Source organism: Oncorhynchus clarkii, chromosome 2, assembly GCF_045791955.1.
Source record: "Oncorhynchus clarkii lewisi isolate Uvic-CL-2024 chromosome 2, UVic_Ocla_1.0, whole genome shotgun sequence".
Lineage (NCBI taxonomy): Eukaryota > Metazoa > Chordata > Actinopteri > Salmoniformes > Salmonidae > Oncorhynchus > Oncorhynchus clarkii.
In genome coordinates, this window is record NC_092148.1 from 78,769,199 (window position 1) to 78,795,937 (window position 26,739).

At 42.8% G+C, this 26,739-nt stretch overlaps 3 protein-coding genes across 4 annotated transcripts; 1 reads left to right on the forward strand and 2 right to left on the reverse strand.

Annotated features, from left to right (window-relative positions):
• Nucleotides 1-6,299: 6,299 nt before the first annotated feature.
• LOC139374339 (adenosine deaminase 2-A-like) lies at nucleotides 6,300-13,044 on the forward strand. Its single transcript, XM_071115381.1, has 10 exons — nucleotides 6,300-6,456; nucleotides 7,347-7,696; nucleotides 8,033-8,252; nucleotides 10,041-10,251; nucleotides 10,440-10,567; nucleotides 10,750-10,840; nucleotides 11,011-11,119; nucleotides 11,362-11,519; nucleotides 11,877-12,079; nucleotides 12,215-13,044. The coding sequence occupies exons 2-10, from the start codon at nucleotides 7,393-7,395 to the stop codon at nucleotides 12,303-12,305; spliced, it is 1,515 nt and encodes a 504-aa protein (XP_070971482.1). The 5' UTR covers nucleotides 6,300-6,456; nucleotides 7,347-7,392; the 3' UTR covers nucleotides 12,306-13,044.
• Nucleotides 13,045-13,112: 68 nt separating this feature from the next.
• LOC139374348 (RIB43A domain with coiled-coils 2) lies at nucleotides 13,113-17,699 on the reverse strand. Of its 2 annotated transcripts, XM_071115397.1 has the most exons (7): nucleotides 17,453-17,699; nucleotides 15,142-15,223; nucleotides 14,688-14,999; nucleotides 14,482-14,600; nucleotides 14,060-14,287; nucleotides 13,749-13,915; nucleotides 13,113-13,239 (listed from the first exon to the last, which is right to left on the reverse strand). In XM_071115397.1, the coding sequence occupies exons 1-7, from the start codon at nucleotides 17,567-17,569 to the stop codon at nucleotides 13,161-13,163; spliced, it is 1,104 nt and encodes a 367-aa protein (XP_070971498.1). In that variant the 5' UTR covers nucleotides 17,570-17,699; the 3' UTR covers nucleotides 13,113-13,160. The 2 variants fall into 2 exon arrangements, with proteins under 2 accessions (XP_070971498.1, XP_070971493.1); XM_071115392.1 differs by having other exon boundaries at nucleotides 14,482-14,999.
• A 532-nt stretch (nucleotides 17,700-18,231) lies between these two features.
• LOC139382633 (probable polypeptide N-acetylgalactosaminyltransferase 8) lies at nucleotides 18,232-23,830 on the reverse strand. Its single transcript, XM_071126731.1, has 11 exons — nucleotides 23,638-23,830; nucleotides 21,357-21,651; nucleotides 20,652-20,818; nucleotides 20,388-20,574; nucleotides 20,006-20,203; nucleotides 19,780-19,894; nucleotides 19,461-19,646; nucleotides 19,158-19,295; nucleotides 18,930-19,022; nucleotides 18,660-18,827; nucleotides 18,232-18,512 (listed from the first exon to the last, which is right to left on the reverse strand). The coding sequence occupies exons 1-11, from the start codon at nucleotides 23,828-23,830 to the stop codon at nucleotides 18,393-18,395; spliced, it is 1,860 nt and encodes a 619-aa protein (XP_070982832.1). The 3' UTR covers nucleotides 18,232-18,392.
• Between the last annotated feature and the right edge of the window lie 2,909 nt (nucleotides 23,831-26,739).

A 26,739-nucleotide genomic window follows, 5' to 3' on the forward strand; every position in this document is an offset into this window, starting at 1 on the left:
TCATGTCAGGATGAGCCTGCAGGAAGGGTACCACACGAGGGAGGAGGATGTCTTCCCTGTAACGCACAGCGTTGAGATTTCCTGCTGTGACACACCGCCCCAGAACATGACGGACCCTCCACCTCCAAATCGATCCCTCTTCAGAGTACAGGCCTCGGTGTAACGCTCATTCCTTCGACGATAAACGCAAATCCGACCATCACGCCTGGTGAGACAAAACCGCGACTCGTCAGTGAAGAGCACTTTTTGCCAGTCCTGTCTGGTCCAGCGACAGTGGGTTTGTGCCCATAGGCAATATTGTTGCCGGTGATATCTGGTGAGGACCTGCCTTACAACAGGCCTACAAGCCCTCAGTCCAGCCTCTCTCAGCCTATTGCGGACAGTCTGGGCACTGATGGAGGGATTGTGCGTTCCTGGTGTAACTCAGGCAGTTGTTGCCATCCTGTACCTGTCCCGCACATGTGATGTTCGCATGTACCGATCCTGTGCAGGTGTTACACGTGGTCTGCCACTGCAAGGATGATCAGCTGTCCGTCCTGTCTCGCTGTCTTAGGCTTTCACAGTACAGACATTGCAATTTATTGCCCTGGCCACATCTGAGCAGGGACCCTGGGATTCTTTCTTTTGGTGTTTTTCAGAGTCAGTAGAAAGGCCTCTTTTTAGTGTCCTAAGTTTTCATAACTGTGGCCTTAATTGCCTACCGTCTGTAAGCTGTTAGTGTCTTAACGACCGTTCCACAGGTGCATTAATTGTTTATGGCATGGGAAATAGTGTTTAAACCCTTTACAATGAAGACCTGTGAAGTTATTTGGATTTTTACAAATTATCTCAGAAGACAGGGTCCTGATATTTAAAATTAAAAAAAAATATATATATACACACACACACCCACAAGCTGATCCAATTGAATAGGTAAGCTATGGGGTAGTCTGATTTTGCTGTTGGTTAAAAGTGCTTTTTGGCTTAGCAAAATTTTATCTGGACAATTTTTCATTGGATATTGTTGTTGGTGAAATTTGTATAACCAAAAGTACTGGGCTCAGCTCTGCCTGGCTCTCATTTGGCAGCCTAATTTAACACCTGCTAAGTCACATACGAGAACTGGCATGTGTAGTGTCAGCAGAGATGAAAGGAGGAAGCAAGACACTCCAATCTTAAAAAAGAACAAAAACCATTTGAGTAGAGGGAAAGTCCATGAACTAAGTAGACCAAACCCAGCAGCAATAGAGCTCATCAGCATGTAGGCTGAAAAAAACGGAAAAATTGGGGGTGGGGAAAATCAGCTTTAATATTGCAAATTGTGTGGCTTCCATCAATGTAATTGTCTGCATCATTTCCAAACCTCATATTTATTTTGTAAATACAGTGCATTTGGGAAGTATTCAGACCCTTGACTTTTTCCACATTTTGTTACTTTACGGCCTTATTCTAAAATGGATTAAATTGTATTTTTCCCTCAATCTACACACAATACTCCATAATAACAAAGCAAAAACAGGTTTTTAGAATTTTTTGCTAATGTATAAACACAAAACATTTGCATAAATATTTAGACCATTTACTCAGTAGTTTATTGAAGCAACTTTAGCAGCGATTACAGCCTTGAGTATTCTTGGGGATGAAACTACAAGCTTTGCACACCGGTATTTGGGGATTTTCTCCCAATTTTTCTCTGCAGATCCTTTCAAGAGCTGTCAGGATGGATGGGGACTGTTGCTGCACAGCTATTTTCAGGTTTGATCAGGTTCAATCCGGACTCTGGCTAGGCCACTCAAGGACATTCAGAGACTTGTCCCAAAGCCACGTTTGTGCTGTCTTAGCTGTGTGCTTAGAGTCGTTGTCCTGTTGGAAGGTGAACCTACGCCCCAGTCTGAGGTCCTGAGCGCTCTGGAGCAGGTTTTCATCAAGAATCTCTGTACTTTGCTCTGATTTGCCTCGATCCTGACTAGTCTCCAAGTCCCTGCCACTGAAAACATCCCCACAGCATGATGCTGCCACCACCATGCTTCACCGTAGGGATGGTGCCAGATTTCCTCCAGATGTGAAGCTTGGCTTTTAGGCCAAGAGTTCAATCTTGGTTTCATCAGACAAGAAAACAATTTTTCTCATGGTCTGACTGATGTCTTGAGATGTTGCTTCAATATATCCACATAATTTTCCCGCCTCATGATGCCATCTATTTTGTGAAGTGCACCAGTCCCTCTTGCAATAAAGCACCTCCACAACATGATGCTGCTATCCCCGTGCTTCACGGTTGGGATGGTGTTCTTCGGCTTGCAAGCCTCCCCATTTTTCCTCCAAACATAACGATGGTCATTATGGCCAAACAGTTCTATTTTTGTTTCATCAGACCAGAGGACATTTCTCCAAAAGTACAATCTTTGTCCCCATGTGCAGTTACAAACCGTAGTCTGGCATTTTATGGCGGTTTTGGAGCAGTGGCTTCTTCCTTGCTGAGCGGCCTTTCATGTAATGTCGATATAGGACTCGTTTTACTGTGGATATAGATAGTTTTGTACCTGTTTCCTCCAGCATCTTCACAAGGTCCTTTGCTGTTGTTCTGGGATTGATTTGCACTTTTTGCACCAAAGTACGTTCTCTAGGAGACACGCGTCTCCTTACTGAGCTGTATGACGGCTGCGTGGTCCCATGGTGTTTATACTTGCATAATATTGTTTGTACAGATGAACATGGTACCTGGAAATTTGCCACCAAGGATGAACCAGACTTGTGGAGGTCTACAATTTTTTTCTGAGGCCTTGGCTGATTTCTTTTGATATTCCCATGATGTCAAGCAAAGAGGCACTGAGTTTGAAGGTAGGCCTTGAAATACACTGCTCAAAAAATAAAGGGAACACTTAAACAACACAATGTAACCCCAAGTCAATCACACTTCTGTAAAATCAAACTGTCCACTTAGGAAGCAACACTGATTGACAATAAATTTCACATGCTGTTGTGCAAATGGAATAGACAACAGGTGTAAATTATAGGCAATTAGCAAGACACCCCCAATAAAGGAGTGGTTCTGCAGGTGGGGACCACAGACCACTTCTCAGTTCCTATGCTTCCTGGCTGATGTTTTGGTCACTTTTGAATGCTGGCGGTGCTTTCACTCTAGTGGTAGCATGAGACGGAGTCTACAACCCACACAAGTGGCTCAGGTAGTGCAGCTAATCCAGGATGGCACATCAATGCGAGCTGTGGCAAGAAGGTTTGCTGTGTCTGTCAGCGTAGTGTCCAGAGCATGGAGACACTACCAGGAGACAGGCCAGTACATCAGGAGACGTGGAAGAGGCTGTAGGAGGGCAACAACCCAGCAGCAGGACCGCTACCTCCGCCTTTGTGCAAGGAGGAGCAGGAGGAGCACTGCCAGAGCCCTGCAAAATGACCTCTAGCAGGTCACAAATGTGCATGTGTCTGCTCAAACGGTCAGAAACAGACTCCATGAGGGTGGTATGAGGGCCCGACGTCCACAGGTGGGGGTTGTGCTTACAGCCCAACACCGTGCAGGACGTTTTGGCATTTGCCAGAGAACACCAAGATTGGCAAATTCGCCACTGGCGCCCTGTGCTCTTCACAGATGAAAGCAGGTTCACACTGAGCACGTGACAGACGTGACAGTCTGGAGACGCCGTGGAGAACGTTCTGCTGCCTGCAACATCCTCCAGCATGACCGGTTTGGCGGTGCGTCAGTCATGGTGTGGGGTGGCATTTCCATGTGCTCGCCAGAGGTAGCCTGACTGCCATTAGGAACCGAGATGAGATCCTCAGACCCCTTGTGAGACCATATGCTGGTGCGGTTGGCCCTGGGTTCCTCCTGGGTTCCTCCTAGTGCAAGACAATGCTAGACCTCGTGGCTGGAGTGTGTCAGCAGTTCCTGCAAGAGGAAGGCATTGATGCTATGGACTGGCCCGCCCGTTCCCCAGGCCTGAATCCAATTGAGCACATCTGGGACATCATGTCTCGCTCCATCCACCAACGCCACGTTGCACCACAGACTGTCCAGGAGTTAGCGGATGCTTTAGTCCAGGTCTGGGAGGAGATCCCTTAGGAGACCATCCGCCACCTCATCAGGAGCATGCCCAGGCGTTGTAGGGAGGTCATACAGGCACGTGGAGGCCACACACACTGCTGAGCCTCATTTTGACTTGTTTTAAGGACATTACATCAAAGTTGGATCAGCCTGTAGTGTGGTTTTCCACTTTAATTTTGAGTGTGACTCCAAATCCAGACCTCCATGGGTTGATACATTTGATTTCCATTGATCATTTTTGTGTGATTTTGTTGTCAGCACATTCAACTATGTAAAGAAAAAAGTATTTAATAAGAATATTTCATTCATTCAGATCTAGGATGTGTTATTTTAGTGTTTCCTTTATTTTTTGAGCAGTGTACATCCACAGTTACACCTCCAATTGACTCAAATGATGGCAATTAGCCTAACAGAAGCTTATAAAGCCATGACATCATTTTCTGTCATTTTCCAAGCTGTTTAAAGGCACAGTCAACTTAATGTATGTGAACTTCTGACCCATTGGAATTGTGATACAGTGAATTATAAGTGAAATAATCTGTCTGTAAACAATTGTTGGAAAAATGACTTGTGTCATGCACAAAGTAGATGTCCTAACCGACTTGCCAAAACTAGTTTATTAACAAGAAATTTGTGTAGTGGTTGAAAAATGAGTTTTAATGACGCCAACCTAAGTGTATGTGAACTTCCGACTTCAACTGTATGTCAATTGCTATTGGTATGTTATGCAGATCACATTTACCATCCTCCTCCCTTACCTCTTCAATGAATATCCCATAAGCCTCTACATTATGGACAAGGTATGTGTATGAAAACCATTATCAAAACAGTTTTTTACATTCACCACAAAAACCAAGGTATGAATACTGTTGTGTGCATATTTTGTTAATCATCTGTAGAATTACATTTTTTGGGGATTCACAGACTTCGCCCTCCCTACACTTCTGATGAATATAACAGGAAACCTGTTCGATCACCATGCACTGCAAAATCATTATGGCTATGGATACGGAGAATATCAACACATTAATGTCAACATGACAGAGGATATACCCATTGGACTTAGGGCTCTGCTCAGAGTTAACCTCATATTTTGATTATTTTATTCTGCTTTGCCACTAAAATCATAATAAACACTGAGAACTAAAATATTAGGGTTATTGTTATTAATAGGGGAGGGGGGTAGTTAATGTAACCCAGAAAGGTTATTCAAAAGGTTCTTTGAGGACGCATTAAAATGGGTTCTTTGAAGAACTTACAGGGGTTCCCCCACAGTTTCAATTTGAAGAACCCCTAAAGGATACTCCAGGAACCTTTCCTTTTTAGTGTATGGGACTCCCAATCACGTCCGGATGTGATACAGTCTGGATTCGAACCAGGGACTGTAGTGACGCTTCTTGCACTGAGATGCAGTGCCTTAGATCGCTGCGTCACTCGTGAGCTATGCCTTCAGTGCATGTCTATGGTGCTGTGTGTGTGCGCCAGTGCGAGTGGGCCGTTGCCCGAGGAGAGAGAACGTGACATTTCAGCAGCAGGTATAAAATAATAACAGACAAACTACATCACCAATTCTAAACATAATTTGTAGCAGGTAGCTCGCTCGTTAACTGTAGCTAACTAAGCATTCATTTCGTTGTTGCCTTTCCACCGGCACTGTAAAGTTGAAATAAATCTGCACCCGTTGGAAAGATGCGATTCCCCTCTATTAAACAGCAGCCATGGAATTGCGACATTTGAACTCTGATTTATTGAATGAAGGAATAATTGTATAAAGACAAAAGTATTTGGTTGAAAACGCCATGCCTGCACACCCAGGAGGTCTCCAGGTGGAGAGTTGACAACCGGTGACAAAGTGCGGTTCTATGTGGGGGGCTAAATGCCTTGATCAAGGGCACAACAGGCGGTAGGTCTACATGGGATCAGACACAGCAGCTTTCCAGTGTCAATAAGGCTTACTTTCAAGTAGGCAAAAAAAAATAGTAATGAAAATTTGGTTAAAAGTAATGGAAAATGTATACAAACCGTTAACATCGAATAATCAGAAGTCTCTATGGCATAATGTCACTTGTGAACATAGTCTAATGGACCGACTTGGAGAACAGGTCCTGCACTTCTTCCATCCCAAGTAAACCACTGGGGGGATATGACGTGTACCACTGTTTTAGGAAGTGAGTAAGAGTAATGCTGCGTTCACGTGATACTCGGAAATGTCAGACTTGCTAACTGGTCCTGCGTACATTTTGTTAGCAAGTCGGACATTTTCGAGTTTCCTATTTCCGATTAATACATGAACGCGGCATTACACTTTCAGGCTACAGAACTGATTTTGTTGTTGTTTTTGTAACAGTTGTTGTTATAGTATAGAGCAGTATAGGAGTACCCATTCATCACTTCACTTTCACGGACAGGTTTGTTCAGTGGTGAGATACTCGTTCTAATAACAATTAATGTTCATAACACTGGCTAAACATGTATGCTATTATCAATGTATCCAGCGTTCAGTGTGACCGTGCAGCTGTTACTTTGTTACACTTTAGAATTGCAGGCTTGAGGCACACCACACCACTTTAACGTTTACCAAATGTTACATTGTTAGATACATTGTTGTTACATTGTTGTTACATTGTAGATATATTGAAATTGCCAATGCGTCAAACGTTCGCGTAGCCCTTTAAACTGAACAACATAATAGGCGACCGGCTGAAGCAGGCAATATGTCAGGTTTATAAAAAGTCTGTATTCGTTTAAATATCTTGATCATAACTGTAAACTAACAAAAACACTATTAGGCATCAAACGTATTCACAGCAAGTAAACTACATAATCCGTGAATCACAAAGCGGGTTTGTTGACACCGACAGCTGGTGGTGGTGCTACTCTCTTTGTCCACGTCCACCATGGTGCACTAAACTAGCCTACTTACAGATAAATACTGAAATTGCGGACAAAACTATATCAAATAAATGAATTGTGCATTTATGTATCAAATTCAGATCTAAATGCAACCTGTCAGTATGACATCCTGAAGATCCTATCCTCTAAATATACATATTAAATCATATTCATAGAAAATATGGGAAATATCTCTTAAGGTATTGTCTGAACTGGATATTTTTGGTTTGTTTCAAGAGAAACTAAATTTCCGAGGAAGCAAACATAAGAAAGTAATAATGAGGAAGTGGAAAGACCATTTGATTTATGTCCTATGTTCTGTAAACAGGTGCAGTAGGCTTACACTAAACACCAAGCTCTGATGAACCTATTTTCCCACTAGATGAGTTTGTCTTATCACGTTTCTTTCTCCTTCAAGCCTATCTATTCAGTGTTGACCAACATTGATTAGCCACACCTTCCCCATGTTGCACTGGCCAGAGAGCCACCAGGTGGCTATGGTGTCAGTCCTACTGTGCTGGTTGACCCTGTGCTGGTGCAGCCCCGACCCTAGGCTCAGAGAGTCTCTGATGCACCAGGAGGCCTCCCGGCAGACAGGGGGCAGACTGCTGCTGACAGAGGCAGAGCTGCGGCTCAGTGCACAGCTGCACAAACTGAAGGAGCAGGAGATGAAGAGCTCGGACTTCCCTCCTGCCTTGCACTTCTTCAAGGCAAAGCCACTCATCCAGCGCAGCCTCATCTACAGCCTACTGCAGAGGATGCCCAAAGGTACACCGGATCCCAAATGGACCCGTACCCCCGTCCCCTTTGCATTTGTGATAAACTGAGAGGATACTTGTAAGCGAATATGGCACATATATAATGTACTTCATTGTAAGCCACACAGCATTGGAGGCTGCTGAGGGGATAATGATTCATAATAATGGCCGGAACGGAGCAAATGTAATGGCATCAAACACCTGGAAACCATGTTTTTGATGTATTTGATACCATTCCACTGATTCCGCTTCAGTCATTACCACAAGCCCGTTCTGCCCAATAAAGGTGCCACCAACCTCCTGTGTCACACAGGTTACGAACATCTCCTCCTCTGATCTGTTTTAGGAGCAGCACTTCATGTCCATGACTTCTCCATGGTGGGAGTGGAGTGGCTGGTAAGGAATGTGACGTACCGGCCACATTGCTACATGTGCATTACAGAGGACCAGTCAGTTCGATTACTCTTCTCCTCTGGTCAGCCCAAACCAAAACCTCAGTGCTCTTCTTGGATGTTGCTGGAGACCCTGAGGGCCAAAACAGGCAATACCACTGACCTTGACAATAGGTAGGAAGTAGGAACATATGTCATTATATACAGTGCATTTGGAAAGTATTCAGACCCCTTGACTTTTTCCACATTTTGTTAGGTTACAGCCTTATTCTAAAATGTTTTTTTTTTCCCCTACACACAATCTACACACAATAACCCATAATGACAAAGCAAAAACAGGTTACGTTTTGTTGTTGCTAATTTATACAAATAAAATAAATATTAAATGTACATAATTATTCAGACCCTTTACTCAGTACTTTGTTAAAGCACCTTTGGCAGTGATTAAAGCCTCGGATCTTCTTGGGGATGACGCTACAAGCTTGGCACACCTTTACTTGGGGAGTTTCTCCCATTATTCTCTGCAGATCCTCTCAAGCTCTGTCAGGTTGGATGGGGAGTGTTGCTGCACAGCTATTTTCAGGTCTCCAAAGATGTTAGATCAGGTTCAAGTCCGGGCTCTGGCCACTCAAGGACATTCAGAGACTTGTCCTGAAGCCACTCCTGCTTTGTCTTGGCTGTGTGCTTAGGGTTGTTGTCCTGTTGGAAGGTGAACCCCAGTCTGAAGTCCTGTTTTCTTCAAGGATCTCTGTACTTTGCTCCGTTCATCTTTCCCTCGATCCCGACAAGTCTCCAAGTCCCTGCCGCTGAAAAACATCCCCACAGGATGATGCTGCCACCACCATGCTTCACCGTAGGTAGGTGCCAGATTTTCTCCAGACGTGACACTTTGCATTCAGGCCAAAGAGTTTAATATTGGTTTCATCAGACCAGAGAATCTTGTTTCTCATGGTCTGAGAATCTTTAGGTGCCTTTTGGCAAACTCCAAGCGGGCTGTCATGTGCCTTTTACTGAGGAGTGGCCTTCGTCTGGCCACTGTAGCATAAAGGCCTGATTGGTGGAGTGCTGCAGAGATGGTTGTCCTTCTGGAAGGTTCTCCCATCTCCACAGAGGAACTCTAGAGCTCTGTTAGAGTGACCATCGGGTTCTTGGTCACCTCCCTGACCAAGGCCCTTCTACCCCGATTACTCAGTTTGGCCGGGCGGCCAGCTCTAGGAAGAGTCTTGGTGGTTCCAAACTTCTCCCATTTAAGAATGATGGAGGCCACTGTTTTCTTGGGGCCTTCAATGCTGCAGAAATGTACCCTTCCTCAGATCTGTGCCTCGATACAATCCCTTCTCGGCATTCTACGGACAATTCCTTCGACCTCATGACTTGGTTTTCACTCTGACATGCACTGTCAACTGTGGGACCTTATATACAGTTGTGTGCCTTTTCAAATCATGTCAAACCAATTGAATTTACCACAGGTGGACTCCAGTCAAGTTGTAGAAACATCTCAAGGATGATCAATAAAAACAGGATGCACCTGAGTTAAATTTCGAGTCTCATTGCAAAGGGTCTGAATACTTATGTAAATAAGGTATTTCTGTTTTCTATTTTTAATAATTTGTGCAAAAACTTAAACAAATCTGTTTTCACTTGGTTATGATGGGGTATTGTGTGTAGATTACTGAGGATTTCTTTAAAAAAAAATCAATTTTAGAGTAAGTCTGTAGAATAAGGCTGTAGTAACAAAATGTGGAAAAAGTGAAGGGGTCTGAATACTTTCCGAAGGCAATGTATGTCATTCACTATGTCAAATGACATGTGTATGTCAATAAATTTCATTATATATTATGTAATTTATATGTCATGGTCATACATCACACAAGTATCTCCCTGGGGGAATACAGACAAAATTAGATTTTCTATTTGACTCATCTCTTTAAAATTGTATGCACTCTCCAACAACCTGTGCAGCCTCATCCGCAACCTCACACTTTTCACTGAGGACCCAGAGGCTGCCTATCCCAGCCAAGATGTCGTTTGGAAAAGGTTTGAGCAGGCGTTCACTTCGGCTTGGGGACTAGTCACCTACGCTCCTGTATTCAAGGACTATTACTATGAGGGCCTGAGGCAGTTCTACATGGATAGTATCATGTATCTGGAGCTGAGGGCTTTGCTTCCAGAGGTAAACAACACATACAGATACTTGTTTCTTCCAACCGTGTGATATGAGTTCAGTTGTGTGATTAAGTTGTTGAGATTATTCCATACACAGTAGTTTGAGTTGACCAGTAATTTTCAAGGTGTAACCAGGATGTATTGTCTATACATAAGAGGTTGTATAATTCTTACATGTTTGTTACTGATACACAGACATACGAGCTGGATGGGAGCACACATGACAGTGCCTGGGGCCTCAAGACCTATCAGGACGTGACCAGGCAGTTTGTGTCAGAGCACCCAGACTTCCTGGGAGCTCGTGTCATCTTCACTGTGCACAGGTGACTATGCAGGAGATGCACATGATCAGTGTAAAGATGGAATTATAATCATGGGCCCTCTAACAGTTTTACAAGGATTAGTTTGTTTAAAAACTATACAGAATATAAAGAAGAATAAGAAAAACAAAACACGTCATATTAATGTTGAGATTGAATGTACTTTGGGAATCTGTTTGTCTAAGGCGGCTGAATGCGTCAATGGCATGGAAGGCAGTGGAGGAGGCAATGAACCTACAGAAAGTCTTTCCAGAGATCATGGCTGGATTTGACCTAGTAGGTAGATCCTTAGTCACAAGACTCCTTAAAACTGTCTAATTTCTCTCAGGAAATTACCTAAAGTTGATATGGACTTGATTTATTTATTACTAGATAGGTTTATTAAAAAATAGGTATAGGCTGTGCAGGGTGATGTTGACATGTCTGATGTTTTCGTCTGGTACTAGGTGGGTCGGGAAGATAGTGGAAGACCCCTCTGGTACTTCAAGGAGGCCTTGTCTCTGCCAGGCGAGAGAGGAGTCAACCTTCCATTCTTCTTCCACGCAGGAGAGACTGGTGAGCACATGAACCCTTCCACCTTATCTGAAGTGTTCATATTTAGTCTATGATCATGGAATGGGCCTATGATTTCCTAATCTGGCCCTGGTTAGGGGCCCGGATAGCACTACCTTTGATGGAATGAGACTTTATAGCCAATACTCCCTATTTTGTGTTGTTGAGAATTAAGTTTGTACAGTACAGATAAGAGTTTACTACACTCTACATTGATGGCATCATTGATTGACTGTCATTTGCAGATGAAGAGGGCACTGATGTGGATGGGAACCTACTGGATGCTTTACTGTTCAACACGTCTCGCATCGGCCATGGCTTTGCCCTGCTGCGCCACCCCGTGGCCAAGGCCCTCTCTAGGAGGAAAGGGGTGGCTGTAGAGGTGTGCCCCATCTCCAACCAGGTAGGGCATTATCGCTGTCACCACACTCACATGTTGATGAATGATTAAGACGGCTGCCCATCCACAGATCGAGGTAGATTGTATCTTCATTGAAACTCTTCATTTGGGGCTCCCGAGTGGCGCAGAGGTCTAAGGCACTGCAGCTCAGTGCTAGAGGCATCACCACAGACCCTGGCTCGATTCCAGGCTGTATCACAACTGGCAGTGATTGGGAGTCCCATAGGGCGGCGCACAATTGGCCGAGCGTCGTCCTGGTTAGGGTTTGGTCGGGGTAGGCAGTCATTGTAAACAATAATTTGTTCTTAACTGACTTGCAGAGTTAAAGGTCAAATATAATCATTTAAAATGTTTCTCCAGGTACTGAAACTGGTCTCAGACCTGCGGAATCACCCAGCTGCTGTTCTGATGTCAGAGGGCCATCCCCTGGTGATCAGTTCAGACGACCCTGCCATGTTTGGAGCTTCTGGCCTCTCCCATGATTTTTACGAGGCGTTTGTGGGTTTAGGTGGAATGAACTCTCACATAGGAACTCTCAAGGAACTGGCCATGAACTCCATCAGGTGAGGCCAAGCTAGCAGGTCCAGGCACCGTACAATATTGGTGGAATAACCTGGACTAGCTTAGCTACTTGCAACCGTTTATGCCATTGTATGGTAGGGTAAGGATTCTGACTTTCACATTTTTTTATGTTCCAGGTACAGCTCTCTGTCGCCACAGCTGAAGGAGAAAGCATTGGATTTGTGGCAGAGAAAATGGGACAAGTTTGTCTCAGAGAACTCACAATAGAGTCCTGCTGGAGCAGAGGAGTGGTCATTCGGATGCTAACTGTGACAGTGGGATCACCCCAGTCTGTGAGCCTGTTACTTGTGCCCCATAGGAAGGGAATGATATTTGGAAATGTTGTTCAAAATTCAGACAAGGGAAAGGATGTAGGTGTTATTGAAACATCATTTTTGGTATTTTCCTTTGCCTATGATGCTGTAGACAGTTTGGCAAATTAGGGTTGAGAAGGAAAAAGAGAACAAGTTCATATCGCCCTCACGTGGATAGGGTGTGTATAACACTCCTGTAAGAAATCAATCAGGAGACCACACTGCTGTCACCTCCTACAAAATGGAGGCCCCTGACAGAAGTTGAGTTCACTAGTCAAGGAGTCATGAAGGAAGCTGTTTTTTTACACAAAGGCATTTGATCATTATTATTTCAGTTGCAGAGAATTGTATTTGCACTGTAATTGTGAATTCAAGGAGACTCTACATGGTAATAGAGCACAGTGAGAAAAAGATTACACCGAATGAACTGACTAGCTAGTCTTTAATAGCATTTTATGCTGGTAATGTGATTTTAATGGAGAACATGTGCATTTGTTTTGTACAGATTTAATTAATTATACGGACAAGTTATGACAAATGCATGCAGAACAGTAGGCAATGCCTTATTCATAGACACACTTTTCTATGAAGACTTTTTTGATTGTATTTTTTTAGTTGTGAAATAGTTTTGAATTAAGGGAAGGAAAACATCAGATTTGTTCGTTTTTGTTACAAATCATTTATCTACATTTTCACTGTTTAATACAAGAAACATTTCTCCATAATAGTCTAATAATGCATGGCATAGTAAGTAAGGCCCTGTCATCCTTTATCGACTGCTGGTGTTGAACTGGGAGAAGTAACTGTCATCTGGGATGTTAGTGTACACCTTCTCCAAATACTTTGTCCTGAAAAGAGAAGAATGCATTGGTCTAGAACTGATATCAAGAACAAAACTGTAGGCATTTGATATGTCGTCTATGCAATGCTATGGGCAGGTCAACAAGCTCTAGGGCTGGATTCAATCCGTATCGCGGAATATCACGGTAAATATTGCATATGTCTGCTCAATCGCAAATTACCTTTACATTTTAACGCTGAATGCAGTCTCTGAACTAGGGAACATTGTCTTTAAATTTCAATCAAACGACAACGCGGATTTTCCGCAAAATGGATTGAATTGAGCTCCTAGTTGATCATTTGTGTGTCCATTAAGTGTGCTAATCTTGTTGATCAGGTTCTTCTGCACAATTGAATTATTTCTGAGCACAGAAGTGTTAAAGAAAATATTTTCAAAAAAATGTGACAAACAATGATGCTGTATGGTAATGAAGCCCAACAGTACAACATCAAACAAAGTGAAAGGTATACAGCTGCGTCCATGTGTCTAAACCTTAACATATGGAAAGTGTCTTACTGTTCATGGTGGGCCTCAGCCAGCTGTGCGTTGGTGTTATCCTGGGTGCGACGGAGCTGCTTGTTGATGCGGGCCTGCTGTCTCTCCATTAGTAGGGCGGTTCGAGCCGAGGCCACACGGAACCGGTCCTGCTGGAGCTCCTCCTGCTGCTGCTCCGCCTGAATTCTCTGCACAACCAAACATGAAGAGAAGGTTAACACTATTTATGGGTGTTGCGATCTACTCTCGCTTTTGGTCCTTTTTCAGAAGATAGAGAGTGCAACATACTGCAATAAAAACATCTCTGCTGAAGGTAAACAATGTAGATGTACCCTCTTCTCATCTATCTGTTGCTGCTGGCAGTTGATGATGTGCTGCAGCTGCTCGTCTGCGAGACCCTTGTAGCTGTTGGGACTGAGGCGGGGCAGACCCAGCACACTGATGCCCTGCTCCTGGCTCTCACTCAGCAGCTCCCCCTGCAGCTGGTTCAGGATGTCTGTCCTGTTGTCCTCCTCCTGCTGCTGCCACTCCTTCCACCGCTTCTCTGCATTCTCTGCTGCCTGGGAACAGACAAACAAAATATCACACAGTTGACATGTTGACAGAATTACATTCTGTTCCCCCATATACAAATCACAGGAATCACACCACACATGGTGAGATTCAGTGCCAGATTGTACTATCAATCCTAATAACTTACCTTTGTCAGTGTGACAACCACACCTGGTTAAGCACCAGGTAAAATATGACTCACCTTTGTCAAATTGAAATTCTTTGTAGCGAGGGCTACGGTTCTTCTCCTCTCCTCCTCAATTGTTTGGAGCTGGAGAGCTTTGTTGTCCAGGTCCACTCTGTCCTGGTCATACTGCTGCTCTGCAAGGGTGAGGCAGGGGCAGATATTATTTTGAGAGGAGGCAGTGAGTGTATCAGTGTCTAGCATCAGGACAGGTTGTAGCCTACCTTCCTGTCTCTGCTGGTGTCGCGCTGTGGCCAACTCATGCTGCTGCTGGAAGGACCACTCTCTGAGCTGCTCCTGCTGCTTCTTCAGCCTCCCCTGGCTGTCTGGGTCCTCACCCACCAGCCCCGGCAGCATCTGGATCTTCTCCTGACCTCTAATTTTGTCTGGGTTGCTCAAGTCATACTCTCGTCGACTCCACCGCGGCTGGAAGTTCAATCGGAAGTCCTCTATGGCTCCCTGCAGCAGACGCTCATCCTTAAGTTGGCATTGATCAAGTAGACAAGCGGCCTTGTCGTTGCGCACTGCATCTGCAGCTAGAGAGCATGCATTCCAGAGACATATGACACTAGCTAACAGCTAACATCAATAAAACCTTAGTTGCATTGAAGCTTACTGTATGTATGGAAGCTTATATAGAGCTGTCAGGACTCCCATTCTGTATTTTATTGCACTTACCATATGCTTTAAGTGACTCTGCCTCTGCCTGTTCTTTTTTCTTTCTTTCATTCACTTGGGAATCAAGAGCCTCTTTATCTATCTGTGAGGAACAGAAAAGTGTGACAAACATGTCTTCACAACTGAATTAACGTGAGTGTTGTGATGGCTTTCGACTCTGTCAATCACCACATCCTCATCGGCAGACTCAACAGCCTTGGTTTCTCAAATGATTGCCTCGCCTGGTTCACCAACTACTTCTCTGATAGAGTTCAGTGTGTCAAATCTGAGGGCCTGTTGTCCGGTCCTCTGGCAGTCTCTATGGGGGTGCCACAGGGTTCAATTCTTGGGCCGACTCTCTTCTCTGTATACATCAATGATGTCGCTCTTGCTGCTGGTGAGTCTCTGATCCACCTCTACGCAGACGACACCATTCTGTATACCTCTGGCCCTTCTTTGGACACTGTGTTAACAACCCTCCAGACGAGCTTCAATGCCATACAACTCTCCTTCCGTGGCCTTCAACTGCTCTTAAATACAAGTAAAACTAAATGCATGCTCTTCAACCAATCGCTGCCTGCACCTGCCCGCCCAGCATCACTACTCTGGACGGTTCTGACTTAGAATATGTGGACAACTACAAATACCTTGGTGTCTGATTAGACTGTAATCTCTCCTTCCAGGCTCACAGAAAACATCTCCAATCCAAAGTTAAATCTAGAATTGCCTTCCTATTTCGCAACAAAGCATCCTTCACCAATGCTGCCAAACATACCCTCGTAAAACTGACCATCTTATCGATCCTCGACGATGTAATTTACAAAATAGCCTCAAACACCTTACTCAACAAATTGGATGCAGTCTATCACAGTGGCATCTGTTTTGTCACCAAAGCCCCACCCACCACTGCAACCTGTACGCTCTCGTTGACTGGCCCTCGCTTTATACTCATCGCCAAACCCACTGGCTCCAGGTCATCTACAAGACCCGCTAGGTAAAGTCCAGCCTTATCGCTTCTTGCTGGTCACCATAGCTGCACCCACCCGTAGCATGCGTTCCAGCAGGTATATCTCACTTGTCACCCCGAAAGCCAATTCCTCCTTTGGCTGCCTCACCTTCCAGTTCTCTGCTGCCAATGACTGGAAGGAACTACAAAAATCTCTGAAACTGGAAACACTTATCTCCCTCACTAGCTTTAAGCAGCTCACAGATCACTGCACCTGTACATAGCCCCTCTATAAATAGCCCAAACAACTACCTCTTCCCCTACTGTATTTATTTAGCTCCTTTACCTCCCTAGTGGTGTGGGGGCTGTGCTTTGGCAAAGTGGGTGGGGTTATATCCTTCCTGTTTGGCCCTGTCCGGGGGTGTCCTCGGATGGGGCCACAGGGTCTCCTGACCCCTCCTGTCTCAGCCTCCAGTATTTATGCTGCAGTAGTTTGTGTCGGGGGGCTAGGGTCAGTTTGTTATATCTGGAGTACTTCTCCTGTCCTATTCAGTGTCCTGTGTGAATTTAAGTGTGCCCTCTCTAATTCTCTCTTTCTTTCTTTCTCTCTCTCGGAGGACCTGAAGCCCTAAGACCATGCCTCAGGACTAACTGACATGATGACTCCTTGCTGTCCCCAGTCCACCTGGCCGTGCTGCTGCTCCAGTTTCAACTGTTCTGCCTGTGATTATTGTTATTTGACCATGCTGGTCATTTATGAACATTTGAACATCTTGGCCATGTTCTGTTATAATCTCCACCCGGCACAGCCAGAAGAGGACTGGCCATCCCACATAGTCTGGTTCCTCTCTAGGTTTCTTCCTAGGTTTTGGCCTTTCTAGGGAGTTTTTCCTAGCCACCGTGCTTCTACACCTGCATTGCTTGTTGTTTGGGGTTTTAGGCTGGGTTTCTGTACAGCACTTTGAGATATCAGCTGATGTACAAAGGGCTATATAAATTGATTTGATTTGCACCCCAGTATTTCTACTTTGCACACTCATCTGTCAAATCTACCATTCCAGTGTTTTAAATTGCTATATTGTATTTACTTCGCCACCATGGCCTATTTATTGCCTTTACCTCCCTTCTCACCTCGTTTGCTCGCATTGTATATAGACTTATTTTTCTACTGTATTATTGACTGTTTGTTTTACTCCATGTGTAACTCTGTGTTGTTATGTGTCGAACTGCTTTGCTTTATCTTGGCCAGGTCGCAGTTGTAAATGATAACTTGTTCTCAACTTGCCTACCTGCAAATAAGCCATTACATTTCTTGTTGACCAAATTCGACCCTCATATGACCATACAACAACGAAACGCCAATTGCTGGAGAAGACAGAAACTTACCCCAATCGTTCTAACTTTAGCATTGAAAATCCTATCTTGACGTTGCATCTCTCGATTACGCCTCCTCTCCAAACTAGCCGCAGCAATGCGGTCCGAAAGTAATTCAGCATTGTACATTTTCCAATCTTCCCTTAGTCTCGCTGTGGTGAGAATCAAATGACCAGGGCTAGAATGCACTCTGCAAACATATCCGTTGCTAAGCTACCCGACATTCGGATACCTATGCTGCTGTTCACAACCAAGTGGGAGAGGTTGAATGCCAGTTGAATGCATTCATGTGCATTGAACTCGTTGAAGAAATCCGATTGGCTAATGGCCAACAAGCTGTGTCGGTCTCCCATGAACTAAACGTGCAGCCATCATGCTTGTGAACAAAATAATATTAAGAATGTTTTGTTAAACTGCCGAATATGCTGTTAGAGGTAATTTCCTAAAGTGGTGAGGTCAGCATGTGGGCGAAGTCGGAGCTCAGGGACTATAGACTAGTAATTACCAGTTCGAGGGGCGTTCAAGTGGATGTTTCACAGGTTAATTGCTCATGGAAGTCGCTCTGGATATAAGCGTCTGCTAAAGGGACTAAAATGTATATGGTAAATACCATCTTCCCTCTTGGTTATGAACATAGCATTATATATATATATATATATATATATATATATCCCTCTTCTGTCTCAGCATGCATGGATTGATCAGTCTTGCAGACAGACATTTTGACTACAACAATATTTTTTTTTTACAACTAATTTTATTTATGGCAATCCAAATCAAGGACAGAAAGGCACATTTCCCTTTCAACAAAATTAAATAAGCACTGTTATATCAATGCATAGGCATATGCCACATTTAGGTTAGTAGTCCAACGTGACCCATAGAACAGAATAGCAAACATAAAATGTGGTTTAGTCTAGAGGCAAACATGAATCTCCTCTATGCTGGTCCATTAGAAGGGCTTGATGATGTTTTGGATTTCCCATTTCTGGCCAGTGCATTTCTGGACCACAAGTTTCTGGTTTTGTATTTCTAAGCATCTTTTTGTTTGTCTGTTCTTGAGTTCCTTGCCCTGGAAAAGTATACATATTTTAATGATTTTAAACAGTGGACCTCTTTGGCAAAAAGGAAATAATTTAGGGGTGCATACAGTATAGGAAAGAACTGCCTATATACGTATTAGGAGTGTATTGAGTTCAGTGTCAACTGTGATATGCACCTGCGTGAAGTCCCAGTGAATGCCCATGCCCTTCTGCACGGCCTCGTTACAGTCGTACAGATCAGGAAAAGTGTCTTCTCCACTGTCAGCCAAACACCTGTTGTCATTGTACTTGTGGGACTTTAGGCCACCAACGTAAAGCTCCCCATTACTGTGGTAGTATGTGTGCTGAACGATCAAACAAATAAAGATAGGACATTAGATTTTTCCTTGAATACAGAGCAAAGTTAATTAACTGTAACAGTAGGAGACAGTATTGTAATGAGTTACCTGTGGGCCATAGTTGAAGCAGTCGAAGGCTATAGGTGTATGACCAGGAAAAAGTCCTTGATCTATACATATGTTTGCATCCAAGTTCTTCATCTACAAGTAGAAGGGTCAAATATTAAGCAAGGGATGACATACTTTATCAAACATGTGGATAAATAGCCAGGCATTCAAACCTTCAATTTAAAAACTAGTTTAAAACCACACACAAAAGTACTGTAAAAAACATACCCCTCCATAGGCCAGTATATTGTCCCATGTGTCCAACTGAGGATAAATATTTTCCAGGTACCACTTGAAGGGCTTACATTTCAGCTTTTCTCTGAGCTCCTTTCTCTCTGACACATCACCGATATCTATTCCATGATCCTATTGTTGAGAGTGTGATTATGGATTATTTGTTGTATCCCGCAAAACTCTTGTATTATCAACATATGTAATAAATCAAAAGCTTGCAAAACGTCCGTTTTATGAGTCTCATGAAGGTAGAATTCATGGGTAAACATTTTTTTTTATGTTATCATAAGCTCATACCTTAATTGGAATGTTCCAGGCAATATTGACATTATGTTTGTACTCATCCATCCAGATCTCTGCTGCCCTCAGTGCATTCCTCTTCATGGACATGCTCAGGTCAGGTGCGTAAGGCTTGTGGTTCCTCTCAATGTGGGCGATCTTAGAACAAGGCACTACCTCTATGCTTCCTCCACACAGCCACACCTGAAACATTTACATTATTTGTGGAAGACATTGACACCATTTAATGACCACAGAAAACAATGTTATCGAAAATATCAGATGTTCACAGAATCTGGTAAAAAAAATAATGGTGTATAATATTGTTGCTTCTCACCCGCACACCTAGCTCGACATTTTCGCCTCCATACACTTTCATTCCACCATCTAGGGCACCGATTTCACCCAGGAATTTCCTGTCCACCACCATGATTCCCATGACAGAGGGACTCCTGATGACAGAGACAAAGCGTTAAAATAAACACTATACTCGCTGTCACCACCACAACCACAAAGATGTGGGTTTGACAGTATGAGTGATTCCATTTGCCTGGTCAACTTACTTTCCTGGCAATGACGTGTCGTTGAGATGGTACCACTCCGGCCTGAAGGACTCATACATACACCATAGAGCCCAGTCAAAAGCATGGGCCGCTGGGACGTAATGGACAACATCCAGGTCGTAGTAATTCACCCTGTCAAACACAGGGGAGACCACCACTGTCCGGTCTGCCTTGATACGAGTCAACAGAGGCTCCGCCCTGCAAGCACAGAGAGCAGAGTCATGGAAAACAACACACTGGCCCTGTTCCTATAGTTCAAAGACTTGGCTGAACTGTACAAGGTGAGGGACAAGTTATACAGATATTTAACATGATGTGCAATATGGCAACTACTAGCACAGTAGCTATTTCAGAGACACTGTACATTCCTAAATACTCTTACCACTCCTTGTGGACCTCAATGTGAGCGTCTAGAATGGCAACCACATCCGCAGTAGCAGCTCTCCACCCAGAGATGCGAGCTTGAGTTAAACCCAGTGATTCAATATGTCTCACTCTGACCATGCGAAACAAAGGATTCTGCGCCTCAATGGATTTGACATAGACATCCAGGTCCCCCTTCAGATCATCTGATTGGGTAAAAAAAAAAGGGTAGTAAATTAATATTATCATACAAAAGCTGTCAGTATAGTTTGGTGAGACGTACCATTGGAGCTGTGGTCGTCCACCAGAATGATTTCTCTCAGCAGGTGTTCAGGGGTTCGGTCGATGATGCTGCGGATGGCCCGTTTAATGATAGACAGGGCCTCGTCCAGGTAGATCAATACCACAGCAATACTAGGAAGGTCCGTGGGGTATCTCTTCTGCAAACATCTGTTGAAGGAAACTAACCATCAGTTACACTCCTCTCATAGGTATGTTAAAAAGGGATACATCAGGATTTTGGCAATGAAACTCTTGATCTACTTCCCCAGAGTCCGATGAACTCATGGACACCATTTATGTTTCTGCATCCAGTATGAAGGAAGTAAGAGGTAGATTTGCAGCCCAACGCTAACTAGCGCTAGTTATCAACTTCCTTCAAACTGCATGCAGACACACAAAAATGGTATCCATGAGTTCATCCGACTCTGGGGATGTAGATAAAGGGCTTCATTGCCAAAATCCTGAAGTAATCCTTTCATACAAATTCTGTCTTGATCTTGAAGTTCAGTAACATGCAAAACTGTAGCCACATCGCCTTCCCATTGAAGATAGATTCTGTACATTATTATTCCTTTCTGGTTTACAGCTGAATAATCATTACGTGCATGAAAGAAGGAATGTAACAACAGACAAGCGATAGTGTGAGTGAGGGAGAGAAACCTTAAAAGGGTGAGGGAAAAACAGCGCCAGAGAATCGTTACTTTACTTGGATTCACGTGTCTCTGGTAGCTCTCGGTTGAGAGGCAGACGATCGCTGAGGAAAACATTGTAGCCATATTTCTCAAACAAAGCCTGTGCCTCCTCCTGATCCTCATCCGATAGATTCTCTCCCCAGCCCTGAAACAATGGAGATTGCTGGGCCTTGAGCTTCTGTTCATCTTGTCCTCTCTGAGATTTGACCGGAGCTGCCACACCTTTCTGGTCTTTAAATCTCTCTCTCTCATCCACAAGCATTTTCTGAATGGCATCCTGCTTTTGTTCAAAGTTTTTGAACAAATCGTCTGAGATGAATAAAATAAAGTGTTGGTGGTTTTATCCCAATTTAAGACAGAAATAGCTCTTAATTTGAATTGTGAAAAATAAAAAAGTTGTCAGAATATCTTCATCATACATACACATATTTAATCTGCCAGTGCGTGACAGATAATAGCATAGTCTTCCAATCAATGCATATTAAAAGCAGTCACACGTTTAAGTGAATTAGACATGTAAATTAATAACAAAAAGTCACACTTTAATAACTCATGAATATGTATTCATAAATAATTGAACTATGAATAAATAAGTATGTCATTATTTATATAAAACTTATTGCGGTATATTTTGCCCTATGAGTTCGATCAGTAGAATTTTATTCAAAATGTTTCACAACTGTAATGGCCGCCAAAGGTTTACAGCAGTGTTAAGTATTAACTCTGGGGTGTAAAGACATACGCAAGCAACACATATTTTTGGAACATTTTCTATCATTTTCTTTCACTTTGAAAATGCAGAGTAGGTTGTGTAGATCTTTATGGGGGAGGGGGGGGGGGGGGGATTGTGCATTCCTGATGTAACTTGGGCTGTTGTTGATGCCATCTTGTACCTGTCCCGCAGGTGTGAGTTTCGGATGTACCGATCCTGTGCAGGTGTTGTTACACGTGGTCGGTCACTGCGAGGACTATCAGATGTCTGTCCTGTCTCACAGTAGGACATTGCAATTTATTGCCCTGGCCACATCTGCAGTCCTCATGCCTCCTTGCAGCATGCCTAAGACACGTTCACACAGATGAGCAGGGACCCTGGGCATCTTTCTTTTGGTGTTTTTCCAGAGTCAGTAGAAAGGCATCTTTAGTGTCCTAAGTTTTCATAACTGGGACATTAATCGCCTACCGTCTGTAAGATGTTAGTGTCTTAAGACCTTTCCACAGGTGCATGTTCAGTAATTGTTTATGGTTCATTGAACAAACATGGGAAACAGTATTTAAACCCTTTACAATGAAGATCTGTTTAGTTATTTGGATTTTTACGAATTATCTTTGAAAGACAGGGTGCTGAAAAAGGGATGTTTCTTTTTTTGCTGAGTTTATAAGCCCCTTGGTCTCTCCCAGGACCGCAATTGGCAATTACAACCAATAAACTGGTTCTATGACATAAAAGTCAATTTCCACATCCATTGTTACATTAGCAAATTCTAGTTAATCAGACATAGTCATTACATTTCATCACCATTCATAAATAGACTCCAAAGCCTGGCGTGCAGGCCACGTATCTTATTTCTATGCGCACTCCTATTACGCACAACCAGAATGACAGACAAGTAGCTATGACACAACGCGGGAAATATGAACAAAGGAAAACATTAATTTAACGAAATAAATAGCACTTCCATCTCGTGAATGTTGCCATGAATCTGTGCACCGAAACAACGAGTCACTTGAGTAGAGACAACGGTAAATGACCGCATGTCTTGTGGAACAGAAAGCCTACGGAAATTTCCAAACAAACATTTCTTCGACACTTGGTTAGGCGTAGGCACAGTAAATGATGATACTTGTAAAACAGCAATATATACATTTTGTAAAAAGTATTTACTACCTATAGCCTTTGGGGAAGCACACGCTCGAAACAAATAAACAATGCGCTTTCGTGACGAGAGTTTCCTAACTATTATTTAATAAAGAGCAAGCGACACAAGAAACAGATTTAGGGTGCGTTCGTAAATTCACTCTGGCCATCTACTCCAATTTTAGAGCACGCTCGTCTGAGTGCCAGAGCGCAGAATAACTGATGCATTTACAAACCCACCCCGTCTCAATGTGGAACTAAAGAATTTAGCGCCGAAAACGTGTAAACCTATACGTCCGCACAGCAGTGTTCTAGAATATAAATAAAGACATGTCATGTGTTCCCTATAAAGTGTAACCAAATTATTTTCTTGAGTTTATACGTTATCCAAAAGGCACATCTTGAATTGAATCAACATTCAAGAAAGTTGACTTACTCACAGACTTTGTTGATGTTGCTTTCCAAGTCAGAAAATCTTCTATCAATATCAATAGTTTGGGCCTCAGTAGGCCTCTCATCTGTCTTTTTGTCGGTTTCATTCCTCAAAATCAATGATATATAGCTGAGGAATAAAATACATCCTAAAACTAATAGACGTTTCACCCACATAGACCTAATATATATTATTTGCATGATTCCGTTTTTAATGGCATAGTCAAGTGTCAAAGCAACAGAACCGGTGTGATGATAACTCGAGACGTTGGTATTATTAAGACAACACAAGCATTTATTTCAAAGAGTGGTCCGTAAGCCACGCCCCAGTGGGCAGAGCTAGGCATGATGCACTGGACACGTTTGGAACACCTTCAGCTATATATACATAAATATACATATATATATATATATATATATATATATATATATATATATATATATATATATATATATATATATATATAGATAGATAGATAAAATATTGATTTTGCCGCATTGAAACACCAAAAGGACAGTAAAAAGAATCATCATAAGAAACAAGGTTTTTAAGTGTCTGTCCTAAATCTAATATATATTTCCTGAGTTTTTATATATAATAAATATATATATATATAAATATATATATATATATATACATATTATATATTAGTTATGCTAATATAGTTGAGACCAGTTTACCTGCAGTTAATTTCGTATTTGACTAAATAAGTAAAATATCTTTGAGTAGTAAATTGGGAATCAACTTGTCCCAGATAACAGAACATACCATTTATTGGGATCATCTGGTTGAGCTTGTTGACAAAACAGACCATGTTATGCCTTTTCATACTGAGATTTAATTGTCAAAGGTCTGCGGTGAATCTGTGTAAACTATTCGATTATATTGGAGACAGGTTTATATCAGTGAATGCCATCTATAAATGTACTGTTATAGTATGTCTAAGTAACAGCCATATAGCAGCCAGGGAAACTTTTTGTTCTCACTGTATAATAGAATATTCTGAATTTTCTGCCTGACTGTGGCGCACTTCACCTTAATTGTTAGGATTTTCATGTGATCACAACAAAACTACTTATTTTGATCAAATGGAGATGGAATAAACGTGTGTTTTTTTGAAGAGATGGGCCTGGTTGTGAATAGAACATTTTTCTGCCTGGGTGTTGCGCTGTTTACCGCAATTTTCTGTATGACTTTGACCAGAACAAAACGATTTATTTTACTCAACTAGAGTTTGAAATAAATTGTGTTTCTTTGAAAAGATGTGCCTGGTTGACATGAAAAATACATTAAGAGGAAATTATCCACAGAGGCTGATTATTTTTCTGCACATGGGCAATTTCATGGTAACGGAATTGTGCTGAGACTAGATTTTTCACAAAAAATGTATGCCAAACAAAGACCATTGATTTCAAAGTTTAACAAACCATATGTACAAGGACTCATTTTAAGTGATAATGGCTAGCTAGTTAGCGGTGGTGCGCGCTAATAGCGATGGGTAACGATGCTTCCTGGGTGACTGTTGTCTGTGTGCAGAGGGTCCCTGGTTCGAGCCCGGGTAGGGGCGAGGGAACGGACTAAAGTTATACTGTTACATATTGGCACGGGTGTTTGTCTTGGCCGGCAAACCGTGCCAATATATCATCCAAACACCGTCTTTGAGGGCATTATCCCTTTTATACAACGGGTTACCAACATATTCAAAGAATGATTGACATATTTTCATTAAACGTTTATTTTTATTCCACAAGATATAGTCCCGAAACAAATCTAGGATTGTGCTACCCAAGCAGGCTGATCATTCGTTCTACTGGTTTGGTTGCCAGAGACGCGACCCAGTCGTTCAGTATTTTTGTTCTGTATCTATGGACGCGACCCAGTCGTTCGTTCTAAATGTTCCGTTGCCAGCCTTATCTCTTGCTTGCTATCCAACTACAGCTAACGTACAGTAACGTCAAACAGTGCAAACCTGTTTACTAGCGACATTTATTTGGATACATCCATAACAATGAGCGAATGAGGCACGATTTCGCCTGGCATAGAAAGTGTGCTTGCTTGTTAATTAAGACATTGTTGTTCAGAGGAGCTAGCCAACAACACACCCCTGAGGTGCCTTATTGCTATTATAAACTGGTTACTAACTTATTTAGAGCAGTAAAAATAAATGTTTTGTCATACCCGTGGTATACCACGGCTGTCAGCCAATCAGCATTCAGGGTTCGAACCACCCAGCGGTCTATGGCACTGCATCACAGTGCTTGAGGCGTCACTACAGCCCTAGGTTTGATCCCAGGCCGTGTCACAGCCGGCAGTGACGGGGAGACCCATGAGGCGGCGCACAATTGGCCCAGCGTCGTCCAGGTTAGGGAGGGTTTGGCTGGCTGGGTTTTTCTTGTCTAGCGGCTCCTTGTGGCAGGCCGGTTGCCAGCTGTACAGTGTTGCCTCCGATACATTGATGCAACTGGCTGCACGGGGTAAGCTAGCATTGTGTCAAGAAGCGAGCTCAGTCATTGAAGTCTATTTTCTTTTCTTTAATATTTTATTTTGGCAGTAACCCTCCAAAAAGTAATTCATAAACCTTTTTAATTTCCATATGTATAGAAAGCTAGGTTTTTGCTCTAGCACTACACAGCTGACTCATAACCAACTCATCATCAAGATTTGATTATTTGAATCAGATGTGTAGTGCTAGGGCAAAAACCAAACGTGCACATAGGATGGGCCCCAGGACTGAGTTTGGAAAAATGTTCCAGATAGTTTGGAAAAATCTTCCACATATCCTGCCTAAGCTGTTTACATGCACCTTTGATATCCCTCTCACAAGTATCCCTGCAACTATGAATAAACATAATATTCCTAATTTAAATTCAAATGGAATAGTAACTGAAATCTGGACACTGACTGCAGGTAGGCCTAGAACCTCTCACATGTAGCCTAAAAGAATATGAACTCCTGCAGAATGATGCATTTCTTGCGGTAAAATTATAAAATGCATGTTATTTTTCTCTGGAAAAAAATTATAAAACCGGTCCATTTTCTCTGCAGTTGTTGAACAAATCGACTGATGTCAGTAAGGAAGCCCAGTTCATTCCGTTTGTGCGATACAGAG

Bases quoted from the DNA above. Each gene is read 5' to 3' on its own strand.
- LOC139374339 (XM_071115381.1), top strand. From the start codon at position 7,393: ATGTTGCACTGGCCAGAGAGCCACCAGGTGGCTATGGTGTCAGTCCTA. The intron at 10,252-10,439 runs GTAAACAACACA...ACTGATACACAG, and splicing joins TGAGGGCTTTGCTTCCAGAG to ACATACGAGCTGGATGGGAG. The intron at 10,841-11,010 runs GTAGGTAGATCC...GTCTGGTACTAG, and splicing joins TCATGGCTGGATTTGACCTA to GTGGGTCGGGAAGATAGTGG.
- LOC139382633 (XM_071126731.1), bottom strand. From the start codon at position 23,830: ATGCAAATAATATATATTAGGTCTATGTGGGTGAAACGTCTATTAGTT. The intron at 21,652-23,637 runs GTGAGTAAGTCA...TATTCATCTCAG, and splicing joins AAGCAACATCAACAAAGTCT to ACGATTTGTTCAAAAACTTT. The intron at 18,828-18,929 runs GTAACTCATTAC...TTGATCGTTCAG, and splicing joins GCTTCAACTATGGCCCACAG to CACACATACTACCACAGTAA.
- LOC139374348 (XM_071115392.1), bottom strand. From the start codon at position 17,569: ATGTACAATGCTGAATTACTTTCGGACCGCATTGCTGCGGCTAGTTTG. The intron at 15,224-17,452 runs GTAAGTTTCTGT...TGTTCCTCACAG, and splicing joins CTAAAGTTAGAACGATTGGG to ATAGATAAAGAGGCTCTTGA. The intron at 14,288-14,481 runs GTGAGTCATATT...GTCTGTTCCCAG, and splicing joins AGAATTTCAATTTGACAAAG to GCAGCAGAGAATGCAGAGAA.